At 38.8% G+C, this 22,540-nt stretch overlaps 1 protein-coding gene across 2 annotated transcripts in view; it reads right to left on the reverse strand.

Annotated features, from left to right (window-relative positions):
- Positions 1–22,540, reverse strand: part of CDH20 (cadherin 20) — a 207,895-nt gene that overhangs the window by 29,233 nt on the left and 156,122 nt on the right. For both annotated transcript variants that reach the window (XM_013993290.2, XM_021099806.1), the window contains exons 3-7: positions 21,087–21,381; positions 20,408–20,527; positions 16,740–16,907; positions 11,181–11,368; positions 3,210–3,463 (exon numbers count right to left, since the gene is read on the reverse strand). In XM_013993290.2, coding sequence (XP_013848744.2) covers positions 3,210–3,463; positions 11,181–11,368; positions 16,740–16,907; positions 20,408–20,527; positions 21,087–21,381 — 1,025 coding nt within the window. The remainder of the gene's footprint in view (positions 1–3,209; positions 3,464–11,180; positions 11,369–16,739; positions 16,908–20,407; positions 20,528–21,086; positions 21,382–22,540) is intronic.

Here is a 22,540-nt window from a genome sequence, read left to right on the forward strand (position 1 = left end):
ACACACACACGGAAGGCACAGGAGGTCAGGCTGTTTACACACACACACACACACACACGGAAGGCACAGGAGGTCAGGCTCTCTCTCACACACACACACACACACACACACACACACGGAAGGCACAGGAGGTCAGGCTGTTTCCATACCAGCAGAAGCCTATTTCACTTGCCAAATGGTTCAGTTTCCTGCTTAGTATAAATTCCTTGAGCATTTATTAAAAATTTAGATCATCCAAACATTGTATTTTTCATGGATATATAACTAAATCTGGAGACTTACTTTTGGCTTCACTAGTAAATAATACCAGTTTATATGCCTGAACACACCATAAACTTTATAGAAATGAGATTATAAAAGTCCTGGTAATCTTTTCTAGAAGTTAAATGACCTTTTATCCATAACATTTTAATTCAGGTGATAATGTTGATTTTTTTGGGTGGTTTAATATGTATTTTCTTTTAGGAATATGAATTTCATTTATTTTTAATAAAAATACAGAAGATAAATTTGATAGCCAAGCAGCATATAACATGCAAATTGTTTTAGAAGAAAATAACTTATAGGGAGAAAATGAGCAATATGGGGAAAGATAACATAGGAAAGTAATTCCCAAAAGTGTTTGTTAAGTGATAGCCAGAGATTTGACTTCTAGGTGCTTTTCTCTCTGAGAATCCAGGACTCCCAATTGTCTCTTTGGGTCCAGGGACCATTCTTTGTTCCTGTGGGACAGTACAAAGAGTCAGAGCCTCCGTATCTAGCAATATGAATTCTCTTCCTTCTTTGCATCTGAAATGCAGAGGAGGATTGCATTTCTAGTTTTGCTAAGTGGAATTCTGCTTTACCCCCTGTGCCCAAACGCTTGTCTTGTTACCTCAAGGCCTACTGTCTTGTTCGTGCCACTTTCTCTCTTGAGACTTAGAGTCCAGACCTAGAATTAGCTCAGTGGACTCTGCCTTCTCCCTGTTCATTCTTGGATTCCTCTTCACCAAGATCTCTTAGACTAGCAACACCCCATCATAGACCTCCCTGTTGCTAACTGCTGTGCCATGCCGGCCAACTGGTAGTTTCCAATGGCTCATCATCTGAAGCAGCATTTTCTGTGAGCCAGACAGGATTCCCTCATTTTGTGTACCTCTTTTTGCTCCATGCCAGTGGTGGAACTAGGCCTGCTGGTGTTTCTCTTTCCTTCCTAGATATGTGTTGAGATAATGACTTTAGTCCTGAATAATAATGCACATTCACTCTAGGGGTGTGTGTGTGTAGGGGTGTGTGTGTGTGTGTATTTCCTGACTGCTTTCAGTCTCTCTTGCTTATCATTTAGTAGTGTGGCTCCTGACAAAACCGGATTTCCAGTGCATACCATATAGGAGTCCAGAGTCAGAAACTGGGAAGAAGATGTGGAAGTATCCATTGGGTATTCTGACTGACTCTTTTAGAAGTGGGATTTGATTTTTTCATACTGTGCTTGTTTTATTTCAAACCTTTTCCCTCTATAAAATTTTCTTCTCTGAAGTTTCCCCACAGTATTGTCTCTGATATGAATAGATTAATCAGAAGATAGATATATGTTCTTGGCTTCTGATATATTTGTATTGTGAATATAAACTATAATATTTGTATTATGAATATAAATTTATAATTGAATTGGTTTCATTTGTGTGTTTTTTTTAGGGGTAATACGATTTCGCTAACTTCTTCCTGTCCTATTATACATTTAAAAAGCTTAAGGTTGAAATATCACTTATATAAAGTTGTTATAAAAACTAGTTGTCTTCTAAAAATCAGATATCAGAATTAAAACAAAATAATTTTAGCCATTTTAATGCTTGAGAGTTTAAATTGTTTGCTAATTGATTAGAGGAAGCTGATTTCCCTCAGTTAATCTCAGCAGAGAACCGTCTTTATTAAACTGCAAAAGCACATTTTCATTAAATACAAAATGGCACCAAGTGAGGAAAGTAGCCAGCTGACAGAAAAGACCTTTGATAAATTGGGGGTGTGTTTAAAATGTGCTGTCTGCATGCACTAAAGCCCTAGATCCATTTGTGTGACTTTCAACAATTAATGTGACAGATGGCCTCAGACAGCCTTGGGATCCTGATCTTTTGTGTCAAGCTTCAGAGGCTTGGCAGTTGCTCTGGAAGGTTGAAATGTCAACCTGTCCACCAGCTGTTTGTGCTTTGGTTCCAGAGTCTATGGGAAATTGCCATGACTATAGGAGCAGCTCTCCTCCCCGACCCCCCTCCCCCCCCAGGGGGAAGCATCTGGAATCTTGATGTTTAAAACGTGCTTTGGAGAGGTGGATATGGGCTTGCAGTAGAAAGCCAGTCTACATGGCATCAGAGCTCTTGACAGCAGTTGTAGTTTCTATTCTTTTTTTTTTTTTTTTTTTTTTTTTGGGCATTTCTAGGGCCGCTTCTGCGGCATATGGAGGTTCCCAGGCTAGGGGTCTAATCAGAGCTGTCGCAGCCGGCCTACACTAGAGCCACAGCAACGCAGGATCCAAGCCACGTCTGCAACCTATACCACAGCTCACGGCAATGCCAGATCCCCAACCCACTGAGTGAGGCCAGGGATCGAACTCGCAACCTCATGGTTCCTAGTTGGATTCGTTAACCACGATGACGGGAACTCCCTATAGTTTCTATTCTGTTCTTTCTGTAGTATATGGAAATATGTGTTTCTATATGTTATTTTTTTCATTTTTAAAGTAAAAAAGTCAAAGGTTCATAAAAATTAAAAGAATGTACAATGATCACCTTTATATTCACCACTAAGATTCAATAGTTTTTAAATGTCTTGACATCTAGTGTCTATTTGGCAGCATCTTGTGACATAGATTTTTACAACTCAGGGGATGCTACTAGCATTTAGTTGACAGAGGCCAGAGATGCTGCTAAACATTGTACAATGCACAGGACAGCCCCCTCAACAAAGAATTATCTACTCCCTGAGGTCAAGAAGGCCACAATTGAGAACTGAAAGGTGTGTGTACATGTTGCTGAACCAACTAACAGTGAGTTATAGACATAATGATACATCACTTCTAAATGACATGAAAAGTCTATGTTGTTTAAGCAGAAAGAATTTAAAGAGATAGAGTCTCCAGAGATGGGAAGAAGAAAAGAGGAAGAGTGCTAGAAAATTAGATACAAGGTAAGGGAAGATTCCAGGGTATAAGGAAAAGGTGAAATGTATGGAAAAACCTGATCGAGTTGTTGGTCACATCTGGGTCCTTGGCAGAAATGATCTGTATGGTTGTTCCAATCGCCACATCTTCAGGTACCTCCACAAAATAAAAGCCAGGTTCAAACACAGGAGGCTCATCCACATCTTCCACACTGATGTGCACTGTGGTTGTGTCCTGAAATGGGCCTAGGTTCAGAAAACGCATCTCTAGGTGAGGATTGGCTCCCTCCACTTTTAAGGTGTAGCTTTTCTTGCTTTCAAAACTCAGGGGCTGAAAAAGTAATGACAGGAAAATTGATTAGCTAGAAGCATATACATCAAGGTTGTAAAGGCTGACCAATACTCATGGCCAGTGGGTAGATTCTCAAACATATTAAAATGGTGGAAAAGAGGCAAGAGGAAAAATACGGGGAATTTTTCTTTTGTTCCATAGTTCTTAGTCCTAATGTTACTTTCAACTCTATTTGGATAGAGAAGGTAAGGAGGATGCTAGATGCTTCAGAGATAGTGAAGGAAGCGTTGGCTGATTAAGAAAGCCTCTGTACACTGGGCAAGGCCAACTTTAACTTGTCTACTCTTTAATCAGCATGGTCACGTTATTAGAAATGCTTGTTCATTTGAAAAGATATGTTAATTAAGAGAGAGTTTGAGTTCTGTTTCAGAATACCCATACAACTGAGGTCTAGGCTTTTCTGTTTTCTTGCTTAAAAAAAAAAAAAATTTCTTGAGTACAAAGGCAATAGTGATTTTTTTTCAAGAAGCTATCAATAAGAAGCTCACAAGGTTCTTAGTGCACTGTGTCAGATCACTATTTGTGTACATAGTTTATTATAGACAATCTTCCAAAAACTTAATTCAATGCCTCATTTTACAGTTAAAGAAACAGAGAGCTGGAAGACTGCCTTAAGCAGATGTGGTTATGCTGTGACAGTAGAAATGTGGCTCTGGATTTTTAAATTCTTCATTCAGGCTCATCCACAAAAGTTTAATTTTCTCTAATAAAATCTTGTGTCATAAAATATAATTTTTTGGTGGTTCCTTTTTTGGATCTCTCTCTTTCTTCAGAATGTTTTATGTCAAAATAAGTACTGCACTTCAGGGCAGAAAGTGGACTTGAATGTTATCTCTTAAGAATCCATTTTTTTAAAACAAAAACATAAAAAGCAATACTTACTTCAAAATATCAATAATAAAAAAATCATGGCAGTTCAGTTCTATAAAATAATTACAGAGGTTAGTAAAGCAGTTTCTAAACCTTAAAAGTCATATGTCCATTTGGCAATGACTCAAGTTTTCCTAGCTAGATATTTCATTCATTTGCCCTCTTTTCCATAAAATATGTCAGCACATCTCATGTTAGGAAGAGGCATGTGTCTGTGTAAGCAACTGGTTTGCTTTTGAGAAATAAGCAGCAGTAGTTGCTTTAACTAAATTTGTTATTTTCAAATTCTTTTTTTTTTTCTTTTCTCTTTTTTGCTGCCCTGCAGCATATGGAGTTCCCAGGCTAAGGATCAGATCCCAGCTGCAACTGCAACCTATGCTGCAGTTGTAGTGATACTGGATCCTTTAACCCACTGCTCTGGACTGGGGACTGAACCTGAACCCGTGCCTGCACCTCTGCAGTGACCCAAGCCATTGCAGTTAGGGTCTTAACCTACTGTGCCACAGCAGGAGCTCCTTTTAAAATAAGTTTTATAGTTTAATTTTTTTTTTTTTTTTTGCCATTTCTTGGGCCGCTCCTGCGGCATATGGGAGGTTCCCAGGCTAGGGGTCTAATCAGAGCTGTAGCTGCCAGCCTACGCCAGAGCCACAGCAAAGCAGGATCTGAGCCGAGTCTGCAACCTACACTACAGCCCACGGCAACTCAGGATCATTAATCCAGTGAGCAAGGGCAGGGATCGAACCCGCAACCTCATGGTTCCTAGCCAGATTTGTTAACCACTGCGCCACGATGGGAACTCCCTATAGTTTAATTTTTAACATTTAGGTAAATGATCTATTTTGAGTTTATTTTTGTGAGGTATGAGTCAAGATTTTTTTTTTTTTTTTTTTTTTTTTGCATACAAACATCCATTTTTTCCAGTACTGTCTGTTGAAAGACTAGGGTGAGTCTTTAAATTATTGTTAAAGTTTCTTTTAAATAAGTTACCTCATGATTTTTATATTATTTAAGATTATTGTCTCCCTTAAATAATTTTATTATTTAAAATTTAAAGAAAACATTGCAAACATTGCCTTAAATGCCCTAAGCTTTAAGCTGCCCACAATTGATTTATGAGTTTGACTTTGCTTTCCTGAAAAGCTTTTGTACTTGTTTTTCTTTAGCATCATTTAATTTACATATTTATATTAGTAAATAAAAGAGTAGTAATGTCTGAGAACCCAAGCTATATTCAAGAATTTTCCTGGAGTTGGAGCACATAAAAGTGAAAAGTCATTATATCCTCGAAAATTGAGTAATGAAAATTATGGCACCAAATAGCAATGCAAATCCCTTAAGCAGAGTTAATCATTCCTTCTTCTTTTCCCATAGTACTTTGTCTTACTTCCATTAAGGCTCTTTTTATTTTGTATTATAAATATTTCTTTCTGTATTGGTTGCCTTCATGATACTAAAGAGCAAAGGCTGACTTAATCAGATTTTTATTCCCAAGTGCCTAGAGAGGACCTAAAAACCAAAAATGTTGTTACATTGAATAGTGTGAAAGTTTTTCAGTGTATTAACATGTTTATATATATGCAGATTTTGTTACCATAGTTCAGTGATTTAAAGATATACATTTTTTAATATTTTGACATTTTGGAAATAGGGCTTGCTTCTCTAGTTGATGGCACCTTATAATCACTGTAGGCCCGACAGGAAGTGGAATGTAGTTGTCACCTTTGTACTAGCCAAACCTGGTCAAAGTCGTTTATTTTATTTTTTGTCTTTTTGTCCTTTTAGGACTGCACCCGCAGCATATGGAGGTTCCCAGCCTAGGGATCTAATCGGAGCTGTTGCTGCAGGCCTATGCTACAGCCACAGCCATGCGACATCCGAACTGCGTCTGAGACCTACACCACAGCTCATGGCAATGCTGGATACTTAACTCAGTGATCAAGGCCACAGATCAAACCCGAAACCTCATGGTTCCTAGTCGGAGTCATTAACCACTGAGCCACAACGGGAACTCCTTGTTTATGTATTTCAGTGGAGTTCTTCACATTGTTGGTAATAACATGTGTTGAACTTTACTGCCTTCTAAAATGTCTTCACAAAGATTGTATTATGATTCAACATTGAAACAAAAGTTGTTGTGTGGGCAAAATGGCATGGAAACAACAGCAGGAAGTAAATCTGATATTAGGAAAGCAAAGATGTCTGTGTCTACAAGAGCTTTTCCAATATCTGCAAATTAAGGAGTAAGAAAGCATTGTATCTTTCAAATTTGTAAGAGTTTTTTTATTTTTATTTTTATTTTTTGTCTTTTGTCTTTTTAGGGCTGCACCCGTGGGATATGGAGGTTCCCAGGCTAGGGGTCTAATCAGAGCTGTTGCCACTGGCCTACGCCAAAGCTACAGCAATGCCGGATCCGAGCCGCGTCTTCGATCTACACCACAGCTCACGGCAATGCTGGATACTTAACCCACTGAGTGAGGCCAGGGATCAAACCCGCAACCTCATGGTTCCTAGTCGGATTTGTTTCCGCTGCACCAAGATGGGGACTCCAAGAGTTTTTTTTTTTTTTTTTTTTTTTTTAAGTGGTATATAAAACAATGATGAGAATTACAATTCATGGCACCTTAGATTTGATGAAATACAAAAGTTTTGTGCTTTGTGGGCTGCCTAAGTGGAGAATGGACTTAACACAATTGTTTATTGTATAATGGAAGATAGACGACATGCTGAAGATCTAAGACCATGCTCATACAGAGTAAAGAACATGCTAAAAATAATGTATTTCAAGTTATCTTTCAAAGATTTAAATTAAGAGACTGAAAATCAATTGATTGATTACTTAAAAGTCAAAAAGACCCAAGGTACCGAGTAGTAATCAGTGTGATTTTATGAAGACCCAGTTCTATCAATTCAACTTAATTTCTCTTTTTGAAAAAGTATATGCTTTTTAGACAAATAATAGGCCTTAGGGAAATAAATCAAAAGCAGAACTTCTGTTTCAATTTTACATGACATTATTAATGACAAATGGGGAAGATGGGTGTGGATCAAGCATTTGAGTGAATGTCGTTACAAAGGTATAGATTGTGCAGTCAGTGGCCTCTAAAGTATTTATTATATTTGACTTGTCCATCTACTCAACTTATTGACTTCTTTCTTAATTCCATTTTCTAGCACAAGTTCAGAAGAGAAATCCAAATGACCTTGGCAAAATTGATATATGTTTTGATTAAATATGGATATAGTTTTAGCAATGACAATGAAATACAGTGTTCTTATGAGTTTTAATCTTTTCTCTAGTTAAGGGACCTGGGGAAATGACATTTTGAGGTTCTTTTCAGATACAGTCTACAGCCATATCACTCTGAACTGATCTCATCATATACAAAATTGTAATAGTTAATATTTTTAAATTAACAAGGTCTAAGATATATTTTAATAACTTGACATAAATTAATATTGTTATTATTTAGAATTACCTTATATATTTAAGATATAAAATAAAAAGTTAAATACATTGAGAACCTCAAAAACTTTTTCTGTGCTTGATTTTTTAAAGATAATTTTTTTGCATTAAAAAAATAATAATCCAAAACTGTGAGTTCTTACATTGTTTATAGTTACCAGTTATGGTAAGCAAGGTGTTATTAATTTTTAACCTGAGGCATGCAAAATAATAGGGGAATTTTTTTTTGTCATTTTTGGCTGCCCCTCAGCATATGGAACTCCTGGGCCAGGGATCAGATTGGAACCACAGTTGCAACCTAAGCCACACTTGGGGCAACGTTGGATTTCCAGCCCACTGTGCTGGGCCAGGGATCAAACCTGTGTCCCACCTGCTCCCAAGACGCTGCCCATCCCGTCACACCATAGCGGGAGCTCTGAAGAGTGTTCTTAATCTCTTGTCATACACATGAGATTGGTATTATTATTTCTAGTCACTTTTATAATTCTGGCATGTATTATTAATTCTCAAAGAATATAAATAAAATAACGCAGTATTTAAACTACATTCAGACTCATTCATATGATGATTCCAAAGCTAATGTCAGCATTTTGCACTGTTGTGATGTCATTTTATACTATTTACAAAAATTTCTGGTTGGAGGAATGCTAGATATATCCTTTTTTTTTTTTTTTTTTTTTACTGTGCTTGAATGCACCTTAAATAAATTAGGACAAACAAGTGAACACTTCTTCCCTAAAGCAGTATTAATTCAGCTCTATGGAACAGCATAGAATAAAGTTATTAAACACATTAACTTGGGCCATGTTCTAAGTTATGACTTTGTTGGAGTTCCTGTCATGGCTTAGTGGTAAATGAACCCGACTAGGAACCATGAGGTTTCGGGTTCGATCCCTGGCCTTGCTCAGTGGGTTAAGGATCCGGCATCGCCGAGAGCTGTGGTGTAGGTCACAGATGTGGCTCCGATCCCGTGTTGCTGTGGCTCTGGCAGAGGCCAGTGGCTATAGCTCTGATTAGACTCCTAGCCTGGGAAATTGCATGTGTTGCAGATGTGGCCCTAAAAAAGAACAAAAAAGAAAAAAAAAAAGGTTATGACTTTGTTGCCTTTGCCAAGGTGATCAATGACTTCCATGTTCTAAAGTCTGAGTTTAATTTTCAGTGTTTTTATATGATCTTTAGCAGCATTTGCCCACAGGCAGTTGCTCTCTTCTCTTGGAAACAGTTTCTTCATGCCTTCCTGGATACCACACTCTTTTGATTTCCTTCTGCCTACCCTGGTCTCTCCTCAGTCTCCTTGATTGTCTTTGCTCTCCTTGACTTCACATTGGAGTGCCACAGAGCTTCTTTCACTGTCGTCTTCTCCATCTACGCTCAGTCCCTTGGAGTATCATTCCTTTTTGTTTGCTGTAAGTACCATTTATGACTCTCAAACTTATATGTATAGCCCAGAACTCTTCTCCCATTTCCAGACTCCTATAACCAACAGCTACTACACATCTCCACTTGGGGGTCTGATAGACATTGCAAATGCAGCGTACCTAGGACTGAATCCCAATGTTTCCCCATCTCACTTAATGGCAGCTCTATTTTTGTTGCTTTATTTCATATTCTCATCCAACCTGTTAGGAAATCCTGTTGACTCTACCTTCAAAATATATTCAGATTCTGACCACTTCTCACCACCTCTATTCTCAATACCCTAGACTAAGCCACCATCATCACTTACCTGGATTATTGCAATAGCCTCTCAGCTGGTCTCCCTGTTTCCATTCTCATCCTTATGGTCTGTTCTCAGCATAGCATACACAGCAATTATTTCATAATGAAAGTCCATTATGTCACGCATCTGTTAAAAATCCTCCAATGCTCCATTTTGCTCAGATTAAAACCCAAAGACCTTACATCTGCCTACAAGGTCCTAACACAATCTGGTCCCCTTGTTACTTTTCTGACCTCATCTCCAGCCTTATAAACCCTCTGTTATTCTTGAAACAAACCAGAGTCATACCTCAAGACCTTTGCACTGGCTGTTCCTTCGCTTGGAACACTTTCCTCAATATTTCCATGTTTATTCCCTTGTCTATAGGGTTGCCATTTATAGTTCTCACTGAAAGTCACTTATAGGACATCTCCTAGAGTTGTGCATTGTCAACCTGCCCATCTCTATGTGGTGACTCTGCCCACTTTAAGTCTTTTCATAAATGTCCCTTCTCTATGAGGCCAATCCCAACTACCCAGTTAAATTTGAAGTCATGTTGGCTCTTCTGATTTCACTTTGTTCTTACACCCCCTCTACATAGCACTCATCATCTTCTAATATACTACTTTATTGACTTACTTGCTGTTTTGATTGTCTTCTTCTCCTTACTAGAATGTAAAGTTCAAGAGGGCAGAGGTTTTTGGTTTTCATTCTTTACATTAAATGACTAGAACAGTGCCTGGCACATAAGTAGGCATTCGACAGATATTTGTTGAATAAATAAGATATCTTGGGTTTTAAAATGTATTTGAAATAAAGGCAAAGGAAGATTACATCAATGATTTTTTGAATTAATGCATTTTATCAGATGTATTTATTAGGATGTTAAAACTTCAAAATTTTTTAGGTTTTGTCTTTCAGCTGAGTATATCCATATGTGCCTTATGCCACAGAATCTGTAGCTTATATTCAGAAAACTTATTAACTGATGAAGCAAAGTATGCTCGATAAAGTCTTTTCAAGTCTAATTAGCATCTATGGGTCTTTAAGTAGCAACTTAAAAATCTCTACATGTTATTTATTGATTAATAATAATAGTGTAGCCTACTTCATTGTTATTTATGGTATATTATGGCAAAAAATGAGGTTATTCAAATGCAAATATCGATTAAGTCATTAGCATCATTAGGGAATTAAGCTACAGCAGTTTTTAAAGTAGCTAAGTGGTGAGCTAGAAGTGACATATAATATGTTTGTGGAGTTCCTGCTGTTGGTGCAATGGGATCAGTAGCATCTCTGGAGCACTGGGATGCAGGTTTGATCCCCGGCCAGGCACGGTGGGTTAAGGCTCTGGTGTTGCCTGCAGCTTCAGCATAGGTTGCAACTGCAACCTGGGATTTGATTTGATCTGTGGCTCAGGAGTTCCATATGCCGCAGGGTGGCCAAAAAAGAAAAAAAAATGTTTGTATCATGACTTGGTACCCTTTTTATAAAATGTTGACACAACCAGTGTTTACATATAAACAAAAGAAGTAAGCTTCCCCCCCCTTAATAATAGGCAAGACTGTTTTATCAGAGGATAACAGTAATATAGCAGCCTTACTAATATCTCATACACATTCAGAGCCTCTATTTAAATGATTTGGAAAAAGGAGTTGGATTACCTTCTTCACAGTTATGATGCCAACTTGGAAATTGGGATCTGTGTTAATGTCGAATGCATCTGCACCATCTCCATCCACAATAGTGTACTTCATCTCCGCATTGATTCCTTCATCCAAATCCTTGGCAAACACTCTCCCCACAGTAGAGCTAACTGGAGCTGATTCCAACACACTCATCTGATAATGTTCTGTAAAGAAGAGTCAGAACATGAATTTTTGGTGATCTGTCACTACAAGACACCGCCTTCTCAGTATCACATCATACCCACTGTGCTGTGCCAAACGTCTTTTTCATGGTCCAAAAATTAAAACTTGAGTTTTACAGATGAAAAAACAGATCTAAAGAGGCTAAAAAAACATTATGGGTCATAGTCTGTACTGGATGTTTGCGAAGGAGGGGCTAGAAAACCTTTATCATAATCCTAGGAGTAGGAGAGGACAAAAGCAAACATACATTCTCATCTCAGTGAATCTACTTTCAGAGTGGTAGGAAGTATCTTGCCTTCCAGTCTTTCAGTACTTCCTGATAACCTATTTCCCCAAATGCTAATTCCTTCTGGGAAAAGTAGAAACAAACCACTGTGGTCTAATGTACCTATTTACTCTGTTGACATTTCAAATGCTCCCATTTTCCTTTGTGGCCTGGCCAGCATGCTGAGTGTGCATCTCTATGACCACCTGCTCAAATTTAATGGTGACCAGTGACCTACAAAGGAGGATCACCATGGAGAACAAATTCCACCAGCTTCTTGTATTAGCCATCCATGTGTCCTTGTACCTGGTATTGCCCATTGGAGGCTTCTTCATGGACAGATCTCTGATACTCGTTCTCTTCTCCAGAATAGAATACCCCTAAGTTCTCACTTACGTAAGAAGCTCAGAGCCAGCAATGTTCTCCTTTTCAACTTGATATCCTGAATTCACTAATTCAGTTCATTTTCATCTCCACAGAGTCGTATTTTCATTAACGTACCTTCTCTGGAGCTAAACTTTCTGATGTTCTTCATTATTGTGTTGGTCATATATGAATGGCTAAATAACAAAATCAAAAATCACGTTTTTAATACATACATGGTCTTTCTTTTTCTAATATGCATTGCAAGCTGTGGGGATGTGAACCTGGGCAGCCTGCTCAAGTTTCGCAAAGATTTGGGGAGGCTGACAGCATCTTCCCTTGCATAGAAGAAATGATGCTTGTTCTTTGCCAGTATGAGTCAGGACATTGCTAATGTCTATACTAATGTGGCAGGTGCTTGGGTTTCCTGATCTCTTTACATTCACTTCCAAAGTCTGATGGATTAGACTTTGCTATTGCAGAACATGTTTGGGTAAAACAAACATGTATCTGCCTATATTTTCTCCAAGGAAGTTATGTGTTCTGTGTATAAACAAACATACACAAAAACTTCTACATACGATGCATTATATTAGAAAGTAATATCTAAGGTCTTGATATTCTATTATATTTAATAATTAAAGGTGATTGAACTTGTTCAATATAAAATAGTAGATGTGTCATTTTATCAACATCCCATAATCAGTTTTGATAATATTTATGAAAAAGAAGGAAAGTGGGATTTATAGAATGAGGAATTGGAGCATTAATAATGCAGAAGAGTTCATCCAAGGTAGGTTATAGAATGAGATCATTTAACTTTGTTTTAGCAAGTAGAAGGGGAAATAGTGAGATAAAGAATTTTTTTTGGAAGTCAAAAAATAATGGCTATTTTAGAGAAAGCAGAGATGGTGTATGAACAACATTTGGAGACACAGAGATTACTTTTATACATTTCTGTTTTGTCTTCCACGCAACAAAATCCATGCTTCCACTCTATTCTAGATTTTCCATTGCTTTAAAAAAAATGATAACTCAAAACATATGCTTTAGAGTGGTGTTAGGATGTTGGGCATCTTGTAGGGCAGGATCAAGACCCCAGTTATTGTATTTTGTTTTGCTATTGTGCAGCTACCATGGTTGGAGTGATAACTGTTTCCTGCGGTATGTCTAAATCTACATACTTATGAACTATGTAATAACTTCATTCTTCTACCTTTTCTGCCTTCACCAGAAATACTGTCTAGTGTCAGACTACAAAGTGAAATGGGATAGTTCAAGGATGTTCAAGAATCTGTAGTCTATAATATGAACAATATGAGGCAATCATGAAATAATAAAGGTGGAGCCCACAGGGTCAGGAAAGCAATTAAGATGCCAATCCATATGGCGTTTTATAAACTGTTTCATGGTGCACTGCTATTCTGTATTATAGAACAAATTAACTTAGTAACCTACTTGTTTGCCCCACTTGTGAAATACTTACCTAGTATCTTGTCTTTTGGTTTCATGAGATCTCATGGGGACTTTATAGATATCAGTTATATGTAAAATATTTGAGGTCTCTTCTTGTATTTATATACACAAAACTTGGTCTGGCTGACTCAAAATGTAGCTCTTCAAGTGATGTTTTGTTTGGTTCTCTGTTTTCAGTTTAGTTGTTGTTGTTGTTTAACCTGATTTCCCTGGTTAAGTTTTTCACCTAAAATTGTGTCTGCTGCTCTCACTTTTCTTTTTTTTTTTTCTTTTTAGGGCAGCTCCTGTGGCATATGGAAGTTCCCAGGCTAGGGGTTAAATTGGAGGTTCAGCTGCCAGCCTATGCCTCAGCTACAGCAATGTCAGATCTGAGCCGCATCTGTAACCTATAACTCAGCTTGTGGCAAGGCCAAATCCTTAACTCACTGAGCTAGGCTAGAGATCAAACCTGCATCCTCATGGATACTAGTCAGGTTTTTAACCCACTGAGCCACACTGGGAACTCCCACGCTCCACTTCTCTAACTGCTCTCTTTAAGCTTCTGTTTCTCAGATTTACATCTGTTTCTCAAATTTACATCTCCACTCCACAGTTATTAGCTCCTTGATTCTACCTTCCTTAAGGACATTCAGTCTGATTGTCCTGCTGTCACTTCATGTTCAAATTGGAATTTGTCTTCCTCTTTTCCTGCCACTAGTTCCATTATGTATTCTCTATTTCTATCAGTAGTACAATTCTTCCCCTTGTTACCCAGACTTAAAAAATCACTGTCATTTTTGACTCCACCCTTGGTTTCTTTGGCCAAGAAATCAGGAAACAGAGAGAGGGATGAATTGGGAATTTGGGATTACAGATATATATTACTGTATATAAAATAGATAAAAAACAAGGACTACTGTATAGCACAGGGAACTATATTCAATATCTTATAACCTATAATGGAAAGGAATATGAAAAAGAAAAATAACTGAATCATCTTGCTGTACATCTGAAACACTGTAAATCAATTATACATCAATTAAAAAAAAATCAAGAGGGAGCAGTCCATGTTTTCTTATTTGTCCTACTCCACTCCTTCTTCCATTTCCTTCCATCTGTATCAGTTCAATCCAGACTACTCTAAGAACCTCCTAATGAACTCTCTTGCTTCTAGTCTCTGCCTCTGCCAACCAGTGCTGAAAATGACTGTCAAATTAGTCTTTCTTTCTTTCAATTTATTTTTATTGTTATTTTCCCCAACACACTTTTATTTCCACTGTACAGCATGGGAACCCAGTTACACATACATGTATACGTAATTTTTTCTCCCATTGTCGTGCTCCATTGTAAATGTCTAGACTTAGTTCTCAGTGCTACACAGCAGGATCTCATTGTTAATCCATTCCAAAAGCAATAGTTTGCATCTGTTAATCCCAAGCCCCCAATCCCTCCCACTCCCTCCCCGTCCCCCCGGGCAACCACAAGTCTAGCTGGTACAACCACTATGGAGAACAGTATGGATATACCTTAGAAATCTATACATAGAACTACCATATGATCTGGCAATACCATCTTGGGCATATATCCAGACAAAACTTTCCTTAAAAAAGACACATGCACCTGCATGGTCATTGCAGCTCTATTCACAATAGCCAAGACATGGAAACAACCCAGATGTCTATCGACAGATGATTGGATTAGGAAGATGTGGTATATATACACAATGGAATACTACTCAGCCAAAAAAAGAACAAAATAATGTAATTTGCAGCCACATGGATGGAACTAGAGACTCTCATACTGAGTGAAGTAAGTCAGAAAAAGACAAATACCATATGATAGTATCTAATATACAGCACAAATGAACCTTTCCACAGAAAATTAGTCTTTCTTTATGTCTCTTACTGTTCAAAAACATTGCAGTGACTTCCATTAGAAATATAACACGTTTGAAACACTAAAGAGGAGGCCTTCATCTTAGGGATCTCTGTACATAAAATTACATTTGCAGCTTAAAAAAATTTTTTTTTTTGCTGTTTTGTGTGTTTATTTATTTTTTGCTTTTTAGAGTTGCACCTCAGCATATGAAAATTCCCAGGCTAGGGGTCAAATTGGAGCTACAACCATTGGCCTACACCACAGACACAGCAATGCCAGATCCGAGATGTGTCTGTGACCCTCACTACAGCTCACGGCAATGTCAGATCCCTGACCCCAGTGAGCAAGGGCAGGGATGGAGCTCACATCCTCATGGATACTGGTCATATTCGTTTCCACTGTGCCACAATGGGAACTCCCACATTTGCAGCTTTATTTCTAGTTCTTTGTACGTAGAATGCTGCCCCAAACAAATATTTTTTGAAGGAATGAATGGCTTTCCCTTTCTGGAATGTTTTTCTTTCTTCCCATTTGAGTCCTTTATAGTCTTCAATCCTCTGTTAAACTTTCATCCTTTTATGGAACCTTTACCCATCTTGATTTATGTGAAGGCTTTATTCTGCACTAACCTAGTGGCAAGGCAGATGCTGCTTCCTGGTTAACTTTTAATGAGTATTGAGTGTATATTCCCCCACCGCACTTTAAGCTTCACAGAGGCAGGGACTGGGTTTCAAGCATCTTATGCCCCTCATGCCCAGGTCCCTTATAAAACAGGTGCTCAGTACCTGCTTGTGAATTCACTGGTTAAGGTGGTCAGATCGGTCACTTTGTTCACCTCCAGCTTTGGTTTGGTTTCCCTGCATGCATTCTCAACAGGGGCAATATTGCCTCCTAGGGGGCAAAAATTGATTCTTGTTGGGGGAGAGGTGAAAAAAATCTTAGTTATTACAAAGGTTCGTGGCTCCCTAAAGTTCAACCCTACCCAACAAAATCTTAGTCCTTAATAATTTAATTTTATAAAGGGGAAGTCAGGGTATGGAAGTCAAGAAAAAAAGAGTCTTTGAGTTCCTGCTATGCTGCAGTGGGTTAAAGATCCAACATTGCAGCAGCTGTGGCGTGGGTCCCTGCCCCAGGAACTTCCATATGCCATAGAGTCTAAAAGGGCTCCATAGGGAGACAATAATGAAAAAGTGAGAAACACTGGTTTAGTGCTATGGGAAGTTGGGACCTAGAAGGGAAATGGTTATGTGAGAATTGAATGATAAATGTTGGAAAGGAATCCATGAATAATTGAACTCAAAGAGGATCTCAGAGTGGCCTTTTTCTTTCACCTCTGTTGTAAGTGCATCCTTCTGGCCTGAGATCTGTACTCTCACTGGTTAGGTACTCACTCTGGGGAAAACGGGGTGGGTTATCATTGACATCCGAGAGGGTGATGTTGACTGTTGTGGTCCCAGCTAATCCTCCAAGCTGCCCTCCCATGTCCTTGGCTTGGATGATGACTTCATAGTATTCTTTGGCTTCTCGGTCCATGTTCATGAGTGCTGTCCTAATTACACCTGCAGGATAGAAATGACTTGTTTTAAAAAAAAAAACCACAAGTCTAGTTTTAAAGATTGGGTCCTAGGCTTCTCCCTTGTGCATTGTCAAGGTGTAGAGTTGAGATGCAAGTCACCTGCTTTCTTATGTTTGAGCTTGACGAAAGTTCTGAGCTTAAACAAAAGGTGAATAAATACTATTCCAGCAAGAAGAGCTGGTGACATTACTGAACAAGAACAGGAGGTGGCAGCAGTGGTTCTCTAACAGACCTGGGGACTGGCAGTCCAAGGGGATTTCAGGCTGCTCTGTCTCACCAAAGAAAACTGGGGCTTCAGGTCCAGAAAGCAGAGCCTCATATGTCTGCAAATCTGTGATTGTAGATAATTATCCTTTAGTTTTTTCTTTCTTCAGCCCCTAGAGCCCTTGTAGTGTGAATGACTCTTCTTTAGGCAGCTCACTCCCAGTCTGCTTTCTCCTGCCTCCCCAGTACCTGTAAGCAGGGTTGGAATTCTGATTTGATCTTCCTTTTGTTATATATTCATCCTGTTTCTTTTCTTTTCTTTTTTTTTTTTTTTTTTTTTTTTTTTTTTTTTTGTCTTTTTGCCTTTTCTAGGGCCGCTCCTGTGGCATATGGAGGTTCCCAGCCTAGGGGTCTAATCAGAGCTGTAGGTGCCAGCCTACGCCACAGCCACAGCAACGAGGGATCTGAGCCACCTCTGTGACTTATACCGCAGCTCACGGCAACTTCGGATCCTTAACCCACTGAGCAAGGGCAGGGATTGAACCCATAACCTCATGGTTCCTAGTCAGATTTGTTAACCACTGAGCCGCGACAGGAACTCCTTTTCATCCTGTTTCATTAGGTTCTGCTTACCTCTGTGCTTTGCTGCATTCCGTGAGCTAAGACACAAAAAAGGCTCTGTGTGTTGTTTATTTTTAACACACATACGGGATGAACTTCCCCCAAACAGTAAGTAGCCGCATTGCAGTGTGAAGATATTCATTTAAGAAGAGGGCTCTAGGAGTTCCCGTCGTGGCGCAGTGGTTAACGAATCCGACTAGGAACCATGAGGTTGCGGGTTCGATCCCTGCCCTTGCTCAGGGGGTTAAGGATCCGAAGTTGCGGTGAGCTGTGGTGTAGGTCACAGACTCGGCTCGGATCCTGCGTTGCTGTGGCTCTGGCGTAGGCTGGTGGCTACAGCTCCGATTCGTCCCTTAGCCTGGGAACCTCCATATGCTGCTGGAGCGGCCCAGGAGATGGCAGAAAGACAAAAAAAAAAAAAAAAAAAAAAAAAAGAGGGTTCTAAATAAAAATCTTGTGAAATGTGGTGTTTTGATCCTGCCAAGGATGTGTGATAATGTTTTATCTCCCTTTTAACCTCTCTACTTAGAAAAGTTGACTTCTGTACTCTCTAGGCAAAGATTAAGGGCTTATTTACTACAAGTTTACAACTTGATCCTTGGCTAAACAGGCCTTTTTCACGCCAAGGGAAGGAATTGGGAACCACAAACCTGTCCCCATTTTACTCCTATAATTATATATTTCATTATAGTAACAATGTTCTAAAGTGAAAATGCAGCATTTTCTTTTTTAAAATGCCCTGTGGGCATGGCAGAACTATCTTTTCATGTATTTTTGACCTTAACACTGTAGATGCCCCCTGGGAGCTGTCAAAATAATGTAAGATTCCTCTTAGGATGTAAAGGACACATTACTCTCTTCCTATCTGTATTTTCCCTCCCTGTGGGCATTCCCTCAGTCTCCCTCCCTCCATTTGTAGAATGGTTTAAGTTACTGTTTTATAGAAGTCCCTAACTGCAGTCCTTTTTCTTTCCTCCTACTAATTTATACTCCCTCACTTTTTACGTTTATGATATAATTTTCTGAATGCCTGGTTCCCCTGAGAACTTCTGGAAAAAAAATTCTATCAGGTTGTTAATAGAAATGTGTGTTTTCTATTTCATATAAAGAGGTGACTTTGAGTGTTTGGAATTGACTTTACCTCTGTGACTGTAAGTTTCTTTACTCAAGTTTTCTGTTAATTATTCTCAGGTGCTCAATTTTCCTGTGTATAAAATGAGAATAACATTTCCATATATTTCATGAGTTCGCAAAATTATTGGGAGGCTCAAATATTGTAATGTTTATGAATGTATTTGGAATTGCCTTGTGGCTCTGCAGGTTAAGGATCTGGAGTTGTCACTGCTGCAGCTCAAGTCACTGCTATGGTGTGGGTTCGATCCCTGGCCCAGGAACTATGCACACCATGGGCATAGTCAATAAAATAATACAATTTGATCTAATCAAAATTCTCCCTTTCAAAAAATATTTATTTATTTATTTATTTATTTTTGTCTTTTTGCCTTTTCTAGGGCTGCTCCCGTGGCATATGGAGGTTCCCAGGCTAGGGGTCTAATCAGAGCTGTAGCTGCTGGCCTACACCAGAGCCACAGCAACACGGGATCTGAGCCGCGTCTTCAACCTGCACCACAGCTCAGGGCAATGCTGGATCCTTAACCCACTGAGCGAGGCCAGGGATCGAACCTGAAACCTCATGGTTCCTGGTTGGATTCGTTAACCACTGAGCCACGACTGGAAGTCCTCAAAAAATATTTATGAATGCGTTTTAAAAGGGAGAAAGTCTGGCACAAAGGCAAGATAATAATGATATAATTGCTCTGCCAACTTAAAAGTATTAAATAGAATCCTTCATAGATAAAATATAAATTCTGTATTTAAAATTCTTGGGTAAAACTGAAAAAAAAAAAAAAAAAAAAAAGCAAAACAACCCCATGCCTCCTTGATTTGTTGATTATTGATTTGTCCTTTTGTAGCACATTGCTTCTTCCCCACCCAGTTCTCTCTGCTGTCTTCCCTGTTAGAGTATTTCACTTAGCACCTCCGTTTTGGGGGGCAACATCCCATGCACTGTGGTCTCTCCTCCCTCATCAAATTTATCTGTTCATTCTGGCCTTGCCCTCTCCTTAGTACAGGGTGGCTCAGTGGGAAGAATATCAGACCACATGTCAGGGGACATTTCTACAACCAGAAGCACCTTGTTAGGTCTTCCCAATTTCCTGATCCATTAAGTGAATGATAATGGACTGGATGATTTCCCTAAGGTTCTCCCTGTTTCAAAATCAATGATTTTAGTTCCATAGGGAGTCCAAGTTAATGTGCCAATCCTCTTAGATCTTCTTGGATTGTAAAAGACCTTATTCCCTTGGAGTAAATAGAACCAAAGGATTATTTGAAGGCTAGTGAGGAGGTACTCCTGTGTAAGCAGTTCTTTGGGTCTCTCCAGTCAGATCCTATACACTGTCTATGCATCGTGCTGCTCTTACCCACCAGGGCAGTGCTAGTTCTCTCTCTTAATCTCAAAGTTTATAACAAACAATGCTCTAGTTAATACACTCCTTGCAGAGTTCATGAAAAGGAGAATTATAACTGTCATAAATAGCAGTTACAAATTATTAGAGAATAAAACAAAACCTCTGACTTGACTGTTACACGACATACCTGTTTTGGAGTCCACAGAAAAGTATGGCTGACCCTGGAGGATGCTATATACTACCCGGGCACTGTTGCCATAGGTTGGGTCATCGGCATCTGTGGCTGTCACCTGGATAACAGAGGTCCCTGAAGGAGAGAGATAGAGGAAACCTGTTCAAATTGAACTGCTAAAGACTGAATACAGTCCTGAATGGGCAGTTTAAAAACATTTGCAAATACTGTGTCTGCTTTCTTGGGAAGGCCTCTTTCTAGGTCCAGCTTCTATAACTGCTTAGTACCTTATGAGTAGGGATGAGAGTTATTTGTGTTTTAAATTCTTAATAACCAGTAAGGGCAACACAGCCTTTGGGCCTTTCATTCTTCTTTTAATAATACCAAACTGAATCTCTGTTATGAATCAAGTATTATCTATCTATCTACCTATATACCTACTGTCATCTATATATTGTTTTGCTTTTTAAGAACCAGAACTGAGTAACAGTAATAGGCTTATTATTACTGTGACTTTGTACTAGGGCTGACTTCAGTGTCTAAGTAGCTTCCTGCCTAAGGACATGGTTGTCATTTTTGGTATAGTTTTATAGTCTGTGAACTGTTTGCACATTCTTTCCTTCTCCTCATTTAGACAGGAGAACCTTCTGTAGAGAAAATTTTGTTTGTAAGAATTAGTGACTCTCCCTCTTACCCACTGGTGACATTTCTGGCACCGTGGCAACATAAGGTCCATCCAGGAACTTGGGCTCATTGTCATTGATGTCTTGGATTTTAATGATAAATTCTGACTCCGGCTCCATTGGCCTGCCTGTCCGCCTGTCCAGGGCTTGAGCCCTTAAGGTGTACTGGGCCCTTTCCTCTCGGTCGAGCCTCTGAATGGCGTGGATGTCTCCAGTGGTGTCATCGATGGTAAACACGACGCCTGCACCTTCTCCAGAGAGGATGTATTTGATGGATCCATCCCCCCGGTCCATGTCTGAATGAAGCTAGAGAGGAAAAGCATCGAAACTTCATTTATGGATATGAACAGGTGTCAGAAATAAGTTGGTTTACAGTTGGTCTGAATTTATGATTTCCTTTCAAACAGGAAGTTTTTTTTTCCACTCAAATGTTTAAAGTATCTGACAACAAAGAACTAATAAGCATTGAATATGATTATATCGAAGAGCAAATGTAGGTTGATGAATAAGTGAAGTTTTTCCACATCACATTCAGTATCCTGAACTTAGTACTATTTTTCAAATTCCTCTCCCTGAGAAGTATAGAAAACAGGAGTTCTGGGAAGTATATGCACCAACATGACAATAAGGAGGAGCCCAGCCTTTCCATTTAATGTTTTTTTCCAAAAAGGACAAGCCTAAACATTTTAAAATTTAAAAAATATTGACATAAATTAAGTTTTGGAATTTCAGAAACTTTCTGATAATTTACCTTGGCTGAGAAGCTAATGAAATAGCTAATAAAGAGGATGCAGCCACTGTACCGGAAATACTAAATGACTTCTGTCGGAGGGGGCTCTTCAAATTCTCTGAATTCTGTAGTTTCATGAGTAGGACTATGCTTGCTTATGTTTCAGGTATCAGAATGGAAATTTACTGCTGGTTATTATTCTTTGCATCACTGTATCTCTTCTTTTGATGGGACCAGTTCCTGGCCTCATAATTGAATCACTCAAATGTACATGTGGAAGGTTGTGTGAAGAGACATGCTATTATCTGCCCATCCAACTATATTTCCTCCCAAATTACTTTGTAAGGATTCTCTAAACAAGTACAGAGGCACTATCTTCATATTAGGCCTAGAAATAAACTCCAGCATCTCTAATTATAGACAATGTATGTAGGTGGCAAGAACCTTGGAATTTTGTTCTACCTTATAACAGTCCTTCTCTAAGGGGACAACAAAAAATTATTTGTACTTAGTTAGCTACCACTAACTGTTGTTTGTTGCTGGGGTTGTTAGCACTTTGCCTAGTCCAGTGATGAAATCCATGAGATTTAGTTTACAAAACAGACAACCAGTGTTAGGCTTAGGCCAGAGAGGCAAATGCATTTGACCTGAACAGTATATCAGTTATAAACTGAATGCCCTTGACAAATTATTTAATGTTTATAACTCTCAAGTTCCTCGTATTATAAATGTGGA

The sequence above is a fragment of the Sus scrofa genome, chromosome 1 (genome assembly GCF_000003025.6).
Source record: "Sus scrofa isolate TJ Tabasco breed Duroc chromosome 1, Sscrofa11.1, whole genome shotgun sequence".
NCBI classification, from domain to species: domain Eukaryota; kingdom Metazoa; phylum Chordata; class Mammalia; order Artiodactyla; family Suidae; genus Sus; species Sus scrofa.